This window comes from Dunckerocampus dactyliophorus, chromosome 7, assembly GCF_027744805.1.
Source record: "Dunckerocampus dactyliophorus isolate RoL2022-P2 chromosome 7, RoL_Ddac_1.1, whole genome shotgun sequence".
Taxonomy (NCBI): domain Eukaryota; kingdom Metazoa; phylum Chordata; class Actinopteri; order Syngnathiformes; family Syngnathidae; genus Dunckerocampus; species Dunckerocampus dactyliophorus.
Window position 1 is genome coordinate 21936251 of NC_072825.1, and position 13909 is coordinate 21950159.

Sequence of the window (13909 nt, forward strand, 5' to 3'; positions counted from 1 at the left end):
ATAATGTTTGCGGAATTGACATTACAGCCTGTGTAATGTCTTTAATGTAAGTGTGTGACGTGATTATTTTTTCTGATCGGACAAGAAACTTCAGCAAAAAGTCCTAAGGGGAGGAACCACTGGGCTAGAACATCAGATGGATGAATAGATAGAAATTCCCACAGACACACTCAGACGTCTTCCCAGACATATCTTCAGTTCAAGTAGATCAGGGGTGTCCAAAGTGGAGTCCGGGGGCCATTTTTGTGATTCAGATTTTTTTAGGGGGCTCTTTGCATATTGTAAAAATAAAATGTATTCATTATTAATTAGAATATTATTATATAGTATCAATGTACAAAACGTATCAAACTGGCCCTTTGCAATTCTAGATTTTTCTGTGTGCGGCCCTCGATACACTTTATGTAATGTCTGGTTTGGTTTTAGCATGTTAACAAAATCTGAAATATCAAAATGGCCCTCACATCCTTTTTGGTATGCAGTCCTGTGAGGAAACAGTGTGGACACCCCTGAAGTAGATGTACCAGTCTTATATATATTTCTCAAAAATGTGCAGAATAGGTAGGTCATGATTTTACCACTCACAAAAAGTTAGGGATATTGGGCTTCGGGTAAAATTTCAGGATGAACCTAAAAAGCACTAGACTCTTTCCAGGTGAACTTAATTTGACTGCGCATGTCCAACTGTTCAATGTTTCAGTACTTTTTGTTCAACTTGCTGTTCTCTAACAAGGAACTGAAGGGCAAAATTTACAACTGGTGTGTGATCGATGAAATCGACCAACACGTTTCTCTTTTAGTCTCTCTGTATCGCCATTGCAACCCGCTGATGACTGACAGTCTAAGCTCGGTGGCCACTTCCCTCTGACAACATCCAGTTGGACGTCTTGCATTGGTGAGGTACTGCTGATCACTTGTTAGGTGTCGTCTTGGTCTCACAATGTCAAAATGTGAACGGCATCATGAAGAGGACTGTTTATAGGACATTTATTGGTCCATTCATGGATCACACATCTGTTGTGAATTTTGCTGTGCAGCTCCTTGTATGAGAAGAGAAAGTTGTACACAACCTACTGAAATGTTGGAAGAATTGGAGATTCAACAGTTTAGATAATTTTAGTCAAAATAAATTCACTTGTTAAGGTTATCCAGCAGTTCCTCGTTTATATTCACTATTCAGCATTCATGGCTCTGCAAATGCACAAATTTTTGCTCCAAAAACAACATCTCATTCACCATAGCCGGTAATAATTAAAAAATACAAGATAATACAGATAAAGTGTACAACATACACGTACCACGGTTAGAAAGCCAGCCATTTTTACATGTTTATGTCTTTATGCTGAACTGATGTATTTTCATCAAGTGTTGATATTTTGCACTTTGGTGTGGTCGTTGAACGCAACATAATTGTATACTGTGACTGGCCACACCATGATTCCATCTGTTCATTGATCATCTTCCATTATCATTCAAGAGTGGTGAGTACCTCCGCATTGCATACGTTAAGTGTGTTTAATAAGTGCGTGAGGCATATTTAGGGCCGAAACCTGGACTGCGTCTCGGGTTGTGAACGATAAACTGATGCGACTGGATATCCAATTTGACGAGCGAACCATTCAGCTGCGCTGGTAGTAGGCTCCTGTATCAATAAGAATCAGCCATAAATCTTTAGTTTAATCAGTTGTGGGGACATGCACCAGGTATCGCGAGAGAAGCAATCGGTTGACAGGGTGTCTTTTAAACAACGCGAGAGCCTGGGTTGCCGGCAAAAGGATTGTCGCGCATGCTCCATAGCTTGCCATGGCTGAAGACTAGAATGGGATGGAAATAGTAGCAGATTTTCAACACATAAGTAAAAAAAACAAAAAAAACAACTAACGTTTGGAACGCCTTTGGTTTTTACAAGGACGCAAAATTTGACCAGCAACAGAGGTTAGCCTGGTAACTTTTTTGCTTTGTTACTCGTTTACTTTGAAATGTTGCACCTTTTTTACATATCTGGAGTGTTGAAACCACGATTTGTTTACTTTTCCAAGATGACACGGCGTTTTCATTGCACCCATGTGACAAATAGTTCTGTTTACTCATCTGTGCTTGAAAGAGATGTGTCATTATTTAAGGGACTTCGCACTGCAATGGAAAAGAGAAGGGGAGGGTTCTGGAGCTGAAACGAATCTAACGATCGTTTTTATTGCAAATGTTGAGCGAAATCGGAGGAGATCGTCAACAACAAGCTCGCAGGAGCCGTGTATGACAAATAGACATTTTTATGAGCGTCTCGATTACTCAGATTTTTTTTAAACGAATGCGGGGATCTACTGTAGTACATTTTAGGGTCGTCCTAAAACTTCCGCCGAAAATCTCGAACTTTTTGTGAATATGCGTTCCCTTCAAAAAAACAAACAAACTCGACTACCCCTTTTCATCCTTAAACAAATCTTCCTCTACTACTTTAAAAATTGTAAACCGAGTCCCACTCTCACTGAGATGTGAAGTTTCTTCCTCTGTGCTTCCTGAGGCTGGTACGGTAAATTCAATGCCATCGGATGCTGAATCACTCGTGTCGCTGACTTCATTGTGTGTATCATCGCTTCTCACGCAGTCTGTTGCTTCTGTCGTCATTGAGTTCTCTTGGAGAAGAGGCTGGCCTTGTTTCTCTTTGTCACCCGTTGAGTTCATAAACACTTCACTGATGCTCAACAGGACTCTGTGCCGTGGTGAGTGGTCCAGCGTCTCGATGTTGGTGGTCAAGATGTCGCTGCAGCTCTTGGAGCGATTGAATACATCGACCGCTTTGACTTTCTTTGCTGTCATTCCGATCTCCTTGATGACTGTGCTGTAGTCTTCCTCTTTTTCTAAGAACTTGAATATGTCAATCATGGTCGGTCTGTCCGTCTCGCTGTGTTTGCGTTTGCGTTCGATTCGTCTTTTCTTGAACACCTTGTGAGCCTCCACGACCATGTTGACATTCCAGCTGAAGAAGAGAGAGAGCCACGCCAGGCCCATGTAGATCCATATCTCAGCAAGCACTCTGTACAGCCTTGGGTATTCTATATTTGGATTCACACCTGAAACCAAAGTGGATCACGGACCCTAAATCAAGGATGAATCGAAATGAGGATGTTTCACATCATACCTGCTACATAATCTCCGAATCCAACAGTTGTGAGGGTTATGAACGAAAAGTAGAGGCCTTCCAAGTAGCTCCATCCTTCCATGGACATGAAAACCAGCGGAGGAATCACCAGGTGCACAAAGAGCCCCCATAAGAGGAACAGAGCTGTGCAGATAAGCTGAACACGTTTCTGATAAGAAGAAGAGAGAAGGAAAGTAAACATTGTCTTGATGGGATTTTGACACATTATGAAGCTTCACCGAATATCCTGGATGCTTCTTACCACAGGCACGTCTCTACGGATCAGAACCTGGGAAAGGCGTTTGGCCCGGTCTCCGAAGAATGAACCCAGCGTGCTTATCCATACCAGACACAGTGGGATCCCACAAAGACCGTACAGGATGCAGAACACACGACCTCCTTTAGTCTTTGGAGCGACATTACCGTAGCCTACCCAACACAACAACAACACAAGTGGACCTTAATATAATATACAATAACATAGTCAAGCTGGTGGGGCACCCCCTACTTCCTGAAAAACAGGTTTTCTCTCACCCTGCTCACCCCAGACTCTCTCACAATGGGAAGCAAAAAATCAAGTTTAGCTTAGCAGGTTTGAAAAAGATGTTCTTCTTTATTTTTGTCAAGCTGGATGGCGCGTATCACGCGTTGAAAACCCCTCATGTACAGTATTCATTCATTTGAACTGGATAGAATAGCAGTGCAATGATCACTAATGAATCCTGCAAGCATTACGGTATTTATCCAGGGCCTCGCTGATGTCTACTTATTATCTTCAACATCTTCAAACATGGGAAGTCTAAACTTTTTGACCTTTGTTTCGGGAAATAGGGGCATTGGATGACTGAGATGCAGTGATCTGCTATCACACAATAACCCACTCTATAAGACTAAATTAAATATATATATCTGTATTTATTGATACTATTGATTGGTACTACATGTCATCATTTAATGCAGGGGTGGCCAAAGTTTTTCCACTGAGGGCCACATTCTGAAAAATGAAAAGATGCAAGGGCCGCTTTGATATTTTTTTGATATTTTTTTATTTAACACACAGAGATATGCTAAGAAGCTATACTGTATGTAGCTCAAGAAAAAACTGCATTTCAGCTTTTTTTAATATCGGTGAAATGCTAATAAATCATATTTTGACTTTATTCCTGTAAAATTACATGTTTTTTCCATTTCTGTTTTTTTAATTTCCCAACTATTTCATTTCAGCTTTCCTCTTGTAATTTTTTTTTTTAAAAAAGAGAACTTTATAACTTTATATCTTTAAAAAACAATTTATTTTTTCTTTATTTTAACATTGTTACAAAAATTATATTTTTCCTCATTTTACAAGTTTATTCTCATAAAATTGCAACTTTTTTGTCATTAGAAAACTTTTTTTTCTCTTAATATTTTGACTTTACTCTGGTAAAATTTCTGCTGTTTTCTATTTCTGATGTTTTTTTTTCCCCCAAATATCTCAACTTTTGTATTTTATTTTCTTCTCCTAATATTTTGACTTTATTCCATTGTTATAAATTTTCCCCCAACTTAACTTTCCAAAAATTACAACTCTATTATTTTTTTTTTACTTAAAAAAAAAATGTCTTTAATATTTCAACTTCATGCTACTGAAATGACATTTCTTGACATCCTCATACTATGACTTTATTCTTGTGAAATTATGGCTTTTTTTTCCTTGCTAGATTACAACTCTTTGCTTAAATTAATACTTTGACTTTCCCATTTTTGCTGCTGGTGGGTTTTTTTGTGTAGTTTTCTTGTTAAATTACATTTTTCGACTGTGCTGCGGGATGATAAAATCACAGCCGCGGGCTGCAAATGGACACCCCTGATTTCATGTAATCAGTTTTGCGTGGGGCTGGGAAACAATAATAACAACTTGTAGGTCTAGTATTGTTTATTTCAATTCATATATTCATACATATAAATATATTCATATTGTGTTGGTTTGTATTAAGTGTATGCCGGAACTCATTTTTAAAATGTTTTTTAAAAGATGTTCATGTACTGTACTGCATTGACTGGTATATTTAGCTCAAATTATGGTTTGCACCTACTGTATGTACGCCCTGATGACACAACTGCTTTCCATGGTGGTGTAAGAAATAGCACTTCCTTATGAGAACCAATGAACATGTTCGGAAGAGCAAGGTCATGCTAAGTCCTCAGGACAACAATCATTTCAATAGCTGATATCATTTTATGAAGGATTGTACAGAATGTCAGTGACTGGTTTAACTGGAGCTTAAATAAAAAGCACACATACTGTACCTATTGTCGTGACAATAGTTGCAGCAAATATGACGGAGTTGCCCCAATCCCACATGTGGTGATGTTTGCCCCCTGTGATGGACACACCTTGGCCCGCAGCCTCGGACACTACCTGCAAAGTGTTAAGATGTTAGAAACTTCCTCAGTATAATGCAGTGCAGACCACAAGTACAATAATAACGTTGCCAAAAGTGTCTGTTATCCATCCATCCATCCATTTTCTATGCCGCTTATCCTCATTAGGGTCGCGGGGGTATGCTGGAGCCTATCCCAGCGGACTTCGGGCGAGAGGCGTGGTACACCCTGGACTGGTCGCCAGCCAATCACAGGGCACTGCGATTGGATTATGAGGTATTCTAACAACAACAAAAAAATGCACCTTTTGTGAGCCAGTGAAGTCAGGGTTGGGTGATACTGCACATTGTGATATCGATCCAATACCATGTAAATACAAGATTACCCATGCTGATACTTTGCGCTTGAACATTTTTCAAGATCCTTGAATGATTTTGCCTTTAAATTGTTAATCATGATTATGATCACAATAAAACACAGGAAAAAGATTTCAGGCAAAAACATATCAACAAATGTATTTGTGAACAGCATTACAACAGATAAATACAACTATACTACATAAGACAATGTAGCAAAAGAATACATTTTCCATTGTTACATACAATTGTTTGAGCTGAATTAAGTTAATAGCGTAAAATAACTAAACAAAAGCAAAAACTACTATTGTCTCTCACTCAAATGATTTGGCCTTTTGGCCCCCAAATCCTCCTGTACAATATAACGACAAATATAACAATGTCAACAATGTATTCCTGTAGTTATTTATTTAAAAACAGTGCATATTCATGAACATTTACATGCAAATATGCCAGAATTAGCCCAAAGGCTACTTTACATCTGTAGTCCAGGGCAGGTCAAAGGAACGAGAAAACACCAAACCGTCAATATTGTCAGTGAGCATTAAAATAATAACCAATAAAACGCAATGACAACATCCAACAATGTATAAGATAAAACATGATCCTAAGTTAATCATCTGGTTCCACTTAAGTCATTGTTTGAGATTGATTTGAAATGTATTGAAGGTAGAATGCAGAGTCTCTTATAGCAACAGTGATATTGTTCCAAATTTCTGTACCTTTGACTGACAACTGAATGTTGGGGGTGTTCTGCAAAGCGAGTTTAGTGGGTTAGCGAGCTGCGTTGAGTGGAAAGCCGGACATGCGTGTTCAGCGAAGGTAGCTCTCTTTTAAAGCAGCTGTATCGCCATGGTAACTTAGGCTAAACTCAGGTTACGTCCAGGCTTTCAACGTAAAATCATCTATGAAAGTGCCGCTGTTCCACTGTTTAACTAATTCGGAGATGGCGTCGCCATTTATCGAGAACCTACGAGGTTCCCGAGGGCACATGGAGAAAAAAAAAAATAGAAAAAAAAGAGCATTCCCTGATGATATTATCCATCTTAAAGCGAGATAGATTTTCAGCCAAGGGAATATGATAGATATGCTCACTTTTTGAGGCGGGCACTAGGATTAATATGCAATATGAAATATTAATAATTAGGCCAATGTTAGTAGATCAGCCCGTTAGTCTTCTTATATTACAATATTTGCTGGAGGAATAAACACTCAGAGGCATCAATCAACTGCAATAAAAGACCTGTTTTATTATAACAAGGAGGAAATAACAAAACACGTCACATTCAAAAAACGCTGCCATCTAGTGGTCACAACGAGATACAGCATTTTAAAATCCATTCATCCATGCATTTTCCATGCCGCTTATCCTCACTAGGGTTGCGGGTATGCTGGAGCCTACTAGTAGGGCATGATGAGTATAATAATACAGTGTTACCTTGTGCATTAGCATGCTGCATGCTGGCAAGCCAGTGGTCCCCCCCTCACTCTGCTGGCGGCGACAGTGTTGCTTTTAGCAGTAACAATCTTTTGGGAACTCCTCATAACGCTCCATAATAATGACTTGCTCATTTTTTGTAAAACACACCAGCCAGGATGGCTACGTTTTTTTTTTAGCTGAATTAGAATAATAAGATGTCAAACGCCCCCTTTCATGTGAACGCACACTCAGCACAAAGCAAATTGATAACCACCGTTGAAGTACCGTTAAATTTTGTTTGGGGAATTTAGGTTTTGTTGAGCTGCATCTTGTGCACAAAGCCAGGGTTGGTTTCGGCACTTTTGCAGAATACCTCCATTGTGTCTGTCAGGTGTTACACAGTCGCCTCTGGTAGAGGCTCTCGTTCCCTTTCCACTTGTGGGGGGTTTTATCTTAGTAAACTCACCTAAATAGGCAGTGGAGCTGGTCCATTTAAAACCCTACATATTTATATATATATATATTTTTTTTAATGATTCTATTGATTTTAAGGTTTTCAAGCTTGTCAGTGACCAATTAGTAATGCAGTATTCAAAATAAGAAAGAATCATGGAATGGAGAAACACTTAGGCAGCATTTTCTGGCAATGATGATCTGATTTGCTTAAAAAACTGAATATTCACATTTTTTTAAAAGTTTGTAATGTTTTTTTGTTAAAGATAAAGTAGTAAAGTTAAAGTAAATATTTAAATTCATGTACAAACTGGAGCTCATTTCAAGACTTTGCTGCTGGTCATTTCAAAAACGACATGCAGACAGTTGAGTAAAAGGCATGTTTTAGTAAGCCGCTCATCAATACAGGTGATTGCTGATGAACTTTTTTGAGACTTTGCATTTGTAAAAATGACAGCATCATCTGCATATTGAGGTATTTGCACATATTTGGTAATAGATATATGGTATATAATGAAAATAAAATAGGTCCAAGTATGTAACCTTGGGTTACTCCAGCCTGACAGTCGAGATACAGGGATTTTATATCACTGCCACACACATAATGAGTTTGGTTTTTACAGCTATGCTTTCATCCAAAGGATTGCTTGTTCAGAGAAACTGAATTTTGTTAATCCAGACATTAGTGTTCAACCGGTGGTCAACCGTATCAAACGCCCTTTTCAGATCGGGAAAAACAGCACCAACAAGAGGACAAGTATCTGAAGGACATTTCACTATTTCCACCAAAACATGAATTGTTGTTTCAGTTGAATAATTAGCACGAAAAGCCAAACTGCATAGCACACAGAGGGTTGTTACCCTTACTTAGATGTTTTCACACGCATTTGTAACAATATGAATAACACAACAACAAAAACCGCACACATATTTGTGAAAAACAAACATAAGAGAACTGAAAATTGTAAAATATCATCCCGATACTAACACTTCTGTTGATATCGGTACCATTGACATTAGGTCCGTCCTCCACTGAATGGAAGTTGAGACACACCTTGTCTCAACATTCCAACCTGTTAAACGTGTACGTTCACGCTCACCCCCCTTTATATTCTTAATGTTTTATATTATCACCTTTTCCCTTTGTCTAAATATTTAACATAAATATAAAACAAACAGAGCTTTTGCTGTTGTTGGACCACTTCTTCTTCTTCTTCTTTTTTTTTTTTTTTACTTCACACGACGACAAACTCATCTCCAGCTCTTTAAAAGCCAGTGCATTAATGTTTGCTGCACACATACACGAAATACACGCGAAGTATATCGAATAGACCATACCTGCAAAATCTCGTCCAGATCTTCTTTTCTTAAACAAGGGTACTTCTTCAAAACATGTTCTTTTTGAAGGAGATACTTGCTCCTGGCTAATTCCCAGTTGGGCTCTTCAAGAATTTGGAATATTGCCGCCCCGATGGACAAGTAGAAGATGATACACGATGTTAAAAAAGGGCCTTTGTCAGCCATATTCACGTCATAACGTCACTTCTTCTTTTACTCCACGATGTTTCCTCCAGGAGCCTGGCAGTCCCTTTCCAACTCTCTTCCTGGAAAAACATCCCCAGGGTTGACTTCGCACACACGCACACTCTGCAAACGCACTTCTATTGTGTAGTCACCTGAATGACATCACTTCACAAACCCGGTTGTGACTGTAGGCTGGAAACACTTTCATTGTTTTTTTTCCGTCTTCTTGTGACCAAACAGAGAAATAACACAATACAATGCTATTATACGGTAGGTGTTCTATCGGTGAAACCTGTTAAAATGACATCATTAAAGAAAAATCAATACAATAATGGAATGGAATAATATTCTACTGCAGGCATGCGGACGTGAACCTGTTCAAACAAAATGTCTTCTTGTGTTGTAAAATTTAGAACACATGTTGAAAACCATGCCCTTAATAGGCATAAAATACACAATATCATGTCATATCATATTATTGTGTATAATAACAATAACATGAATTAAAAAATATATATTATTTTGAAAATGTTAAAATTAAGTTAACATGAATTATGTATTATAATTGTAATGGGTATTAATTTGGATGGTTAAAATACTAAATATTATATCATATTTGAGTATTTCAAGAAGTGACCTGTCAATATTTAATCAGAAAAAAACATTTAGATAGAAATGTAGTTGTAAAAGATAATAACTTTAATCAATGTATTATTATGTATTAGAATTATCCATCCATCCATTTCCTACACCCTGGAGTGGTCGCCAGCCAATCGCAGGGAACGTATTATAATTATATTACGTATTATTTTCTTCTGTGATTGTTTGTCTATATGTGCCCTGCGATTGGCATGGCGACCAGTCCAGGGTGTACCGCGCCTCTCGCTGGCATAGGCTCCAGCATACCCCTGCTACCCTAACGAGGATAGGCGCCATAGAAATGAATGGATGGATTATTTTCTTCTGGTTCAAATATTGACTATTATATCATAGCACTGAATCTATTGTATACAATGATATACTGTATGTATTTAAAGAAACAGCCTAGTCTGTTTAATCATAAAAGTATTCAAATAATCAATTTATCTGCTTTTATTCAGGGAGTACAATAACAATACAATAACATAGTGGATCAATTTCGCACCTTTTATCTATCTATCTAGATAGGCATTCATGTGTATAGAGTACACTTTCACTGCAGTTTCAACCACGGGAGTGTTGCAAGCGGCAGTTGCTCTTATCGTCACATGCAACCATCCAGAAGGCCGAGAGCTGTGTGTTTGTGTAACATTTAATCACACTGGGTGGATCCAGTTGACTGCTAAGCATGATAATACACGAGGCTGTCTGCTGTGCACACGGTGAGAAAGGTGAAGACTGGTCCTTCAACCTTTTCCTCATATAACTGCGGCATGCATTTGAACACTCACATTCATATTTTCCACTGCATGAATGCAACAGATGAAATGCAATGCACAGTATCTGGTCAGGGACTTCACGGTGGCCTAGTGATTAGCATGTCAGCCTCACTGTTCAAATCTCCAATGGGATTTGGACATGCGAGTTTGGGGACCCCAATTGTCCATTCAGTATATGCCCTGTGATTGACTGATGGCCAGCCTAGGGTTTACCCTTCTCTTGCTCACATCGGGTCATTTTCAAACATAAATAATCAATTATTTTGTATTTTTGCTACGATTTCATTTTGGTGATTCAAGGGAGCACATCTGACATGATGAAAGGAGAGGTGAGGTATTGTTTTTTTCTGCTATTTTGTGCTGATTAAAAACGAGCCCAAATGTGAATTGAACATTTTAAAACCCATAAGATAGCACATATTGGACAGCTACCTGCTGGAGACCACTGCAAACAGTGTGCTTTGTTGCTGCTTCCTTGTTGGTAGACTATTTTCATCTGCGCATGCGCAAACCTCTCATTAGCTAGTACTAGCTCACCTGTACTAACGCCATCAGCCTAATAACAACATTTGCAACGACGTTTTCACAAGCGTACGCCAACAAGCGCACACTTTATTTGACAGTCACTTAGAAATGAGCGTTTATAGGTAAAATAAACTTCTAACTCCACCCACTTGGACGACGTTTTGCTTGGTCATTGAGGCTGCGTCATCGCCTCCGTGGAAACCTGCCTGACTCCCTTCATCCTCTTGTGGAGGGAAACACCGCTTCTCACTAAACATGGCGCCATCACATCCTCTAAACATGTCTTCCCTCAGGTAGGAAACCTATAATCACACGCTTTGTGTTTTGGATTTTTATAACTTTATAATTGAAGTTTCCCCAGCTGTAGTTAGTTGCTGCCAATACTCCATGATAGAGATAAACAAAACCACTTTTTGTTATGCTAGCACTCAAAGGATAAAAAACTGATGTGAAATAGAAATAGTACACCGTAAGTGCATAAAACTGTTTTTTTAATTTTTTTTTTTATAATTTCCCGTTTATGTTTTTGCTTTAATAGTTGCGTAATACGTAACTATATATACAGTATGCTGTATATGTCAGGTTGCCATTGCTGTTCTGGTAATAAAAGTATGCTATTACTATGCAACATTATACTACCTGTGATAAAATAGTTTACATGTTGAGTCAAAAGTTTACACGAAATTTTTACTGACAAAAAACTAAAGCATTACATCACTCTGTAACTGCCCATGCATCTCTTTAATATAATCGCTGGAGAACCCCAAAATACATGGAAATGATCAGTTAGCAAGTTTTTGTTTTCCAGTGACATACAGTACAAATGCATAAACTTGATGTGTTTGCTGTCATTTTTGCGATTGAATACACTCTATAAAATGCATCTTGCAGCAAAAGCTAATTTATTATGTATTTTGTATATATCATTGCAAAATTGACACTCATTGCTTTTCTCTGTTTCATGTGGACACTGGGATGTTTGGTGACATGATGCTGTGAGTATCCATTACCGTTTTTACCTTGGGAAAAAAATGACTTGAGACCATTTGTAACAGATTGTATATTTTTATTTATATTTTTACATGCATATTTTACTGTTAGTTTGCCTGCTTCTACTGCTTTTTGTGCACTTCTTAATTGAGACACTAGTGCAGTGTATTCAAACGTAACAGCATTTCACAGGGGATTTAGGTTTCAAGGCACATAGGAGTGAGAATATTCAGATAAAAATTGTCAGTTTTGGAGACACTGCTGTTGTTGTCCTGGGACTGACATTATGCAGCCTTTTGAAAAGGGGTGTGGTCCTGAATTGCCCTGAGTTATGTGGACGCAAACACATCTTTATCTTATGAGAACACATGTGCCCAAATGGGTTGCAAGTGCTGTGTTAAGGTAGCCAAGAAATGGCGGGATTCCCTTCTCTCAAACGCTGTTTATATTTTCCCACCCACATTTTCTTCCTTTTATTAAAAGACTAAAGGACTAAAATATGCTTGCTTTCCCTTAAAGCACTATTTGTTATGTCAATGGTTGCCACATGCCTTATTGTGAGCATCGCAAGCATGTTATTTTGTCCCCCAAATCAACAAAAAATGTATTATTATTAATGGAATGATAGTGCTAGCACAGGTACATGAAATAAAAACACGTGCAGAAGGATTCAAATTTACGTAGACATTTTAAAATGCAAGTGAAAAATGTGTTCATTTACAGTTTGTCCACTAGGTGGTAGTATACATTAGCACATCCTGGTATTTAATAATTACACACTGTGACGTGGTCACAGTGCCGAAAGTGAACATCAGTGTTTTGTCAGTGCAATCTTATTTTATGATAGTTGCTTTACCCGAAAAAAACACACTCTTATAGAAAGAATTTGTATTTTAGTGATATTTTTCAGACATTCCTAATTGCTTTTATGAAATAAAGTTTCATCAGTTTTTAGTTGTTTTTTTTTAAATATAGGAGCACATTTTGTTAAGCATCAGTCGCTGCTTGAATGTCTTACATGGAATGTCTTAATGCAAGTTCATAAAGAGGGACAGCATGTCTGCTAGTAGACTGGGGCAGTAACCTAGAACATTCCCGCTTTATGAATTCTTCATGATAATAACAGTGACTCATGAATATTTATGTACTGTTGCCATCCCATTAGTGCTCCTTAGAGCTCAGGGCAGGAGCACCAACAAAACCGCGGTAACCATGCCTCTATGCATGCACTCAGGATTCGTATTTTGCAGCATTTTCCTGGCGGCGTGTAGCTTTACATAAGGCATTGAGGGGAAAATGTGCGTCCAGATGCAGTACTGAAAGTCAAAGGGAGATGAACTGGGTGGAAGTGGTATGGGACTTTATTATATAATCATTGAGTGACGGAGCCAGAGAGGGATAAAGATGTTCCAAACAAACAAAGTCCCCTCCCCACCCCCATCCACTGTGTACTCTGCTGGAACTGGATGATGCACTGCACCATCATACATGTTCCAGTTTTTTGGGGGGTAGCAAAGGAGGAAGAAAACCGAGCGTGTGCTTCACTTTTTAAGGGTGTGTCTGCCTTGTGAGTGTGAGCTCCTCTTTGGTACCAATCTGGCGTTGTCTCAGGGGATTGTGGGTCTGTGGATGCTGCTCCTCCCCTTCTTGGTCCTGTCTCTCGTCGCTCTCCTGGGTCCAGCTCAACACCTGCTCTTGGCACCAGGGCCCGCCAGTCTCC

At 38.6% G+C, this 13909-nt stretch overlaps 1 protein-coding gene across 1 annotated transcript; it reads right to left on the bottom strand.

Annotated features, from left to right (window-relative positions):
- Positions 1-24: 24 nt before the first annotated feature.
- On the bottom strand, positions 25-9658 carry LOC129185090 (potassium channel subfamily K member 5-like). The gene is made up of 6 exons (XM_054781776.1): positions 9409-9658; positions 9071-9336; positions 5429-5540; positions 3402-3568; positions 3140-3308; positions 25-3071 (listed from the first exon to the last, which is right to left on the bottom strand). The coding sequence occupies exons 2-6, from the start codon at positions 9254-9256 to the stop codon at positions 2416-2418; spliced, it is 1290 nt and encodes a 429-aa protein (XP_054637751.1). The 5' UTR covers positions 9257-9336; positions 9409-9658; the 3' UTR covers positions 25-2415.
- Positions 9659-13909: the final 4251 nt, after the last annotated feature.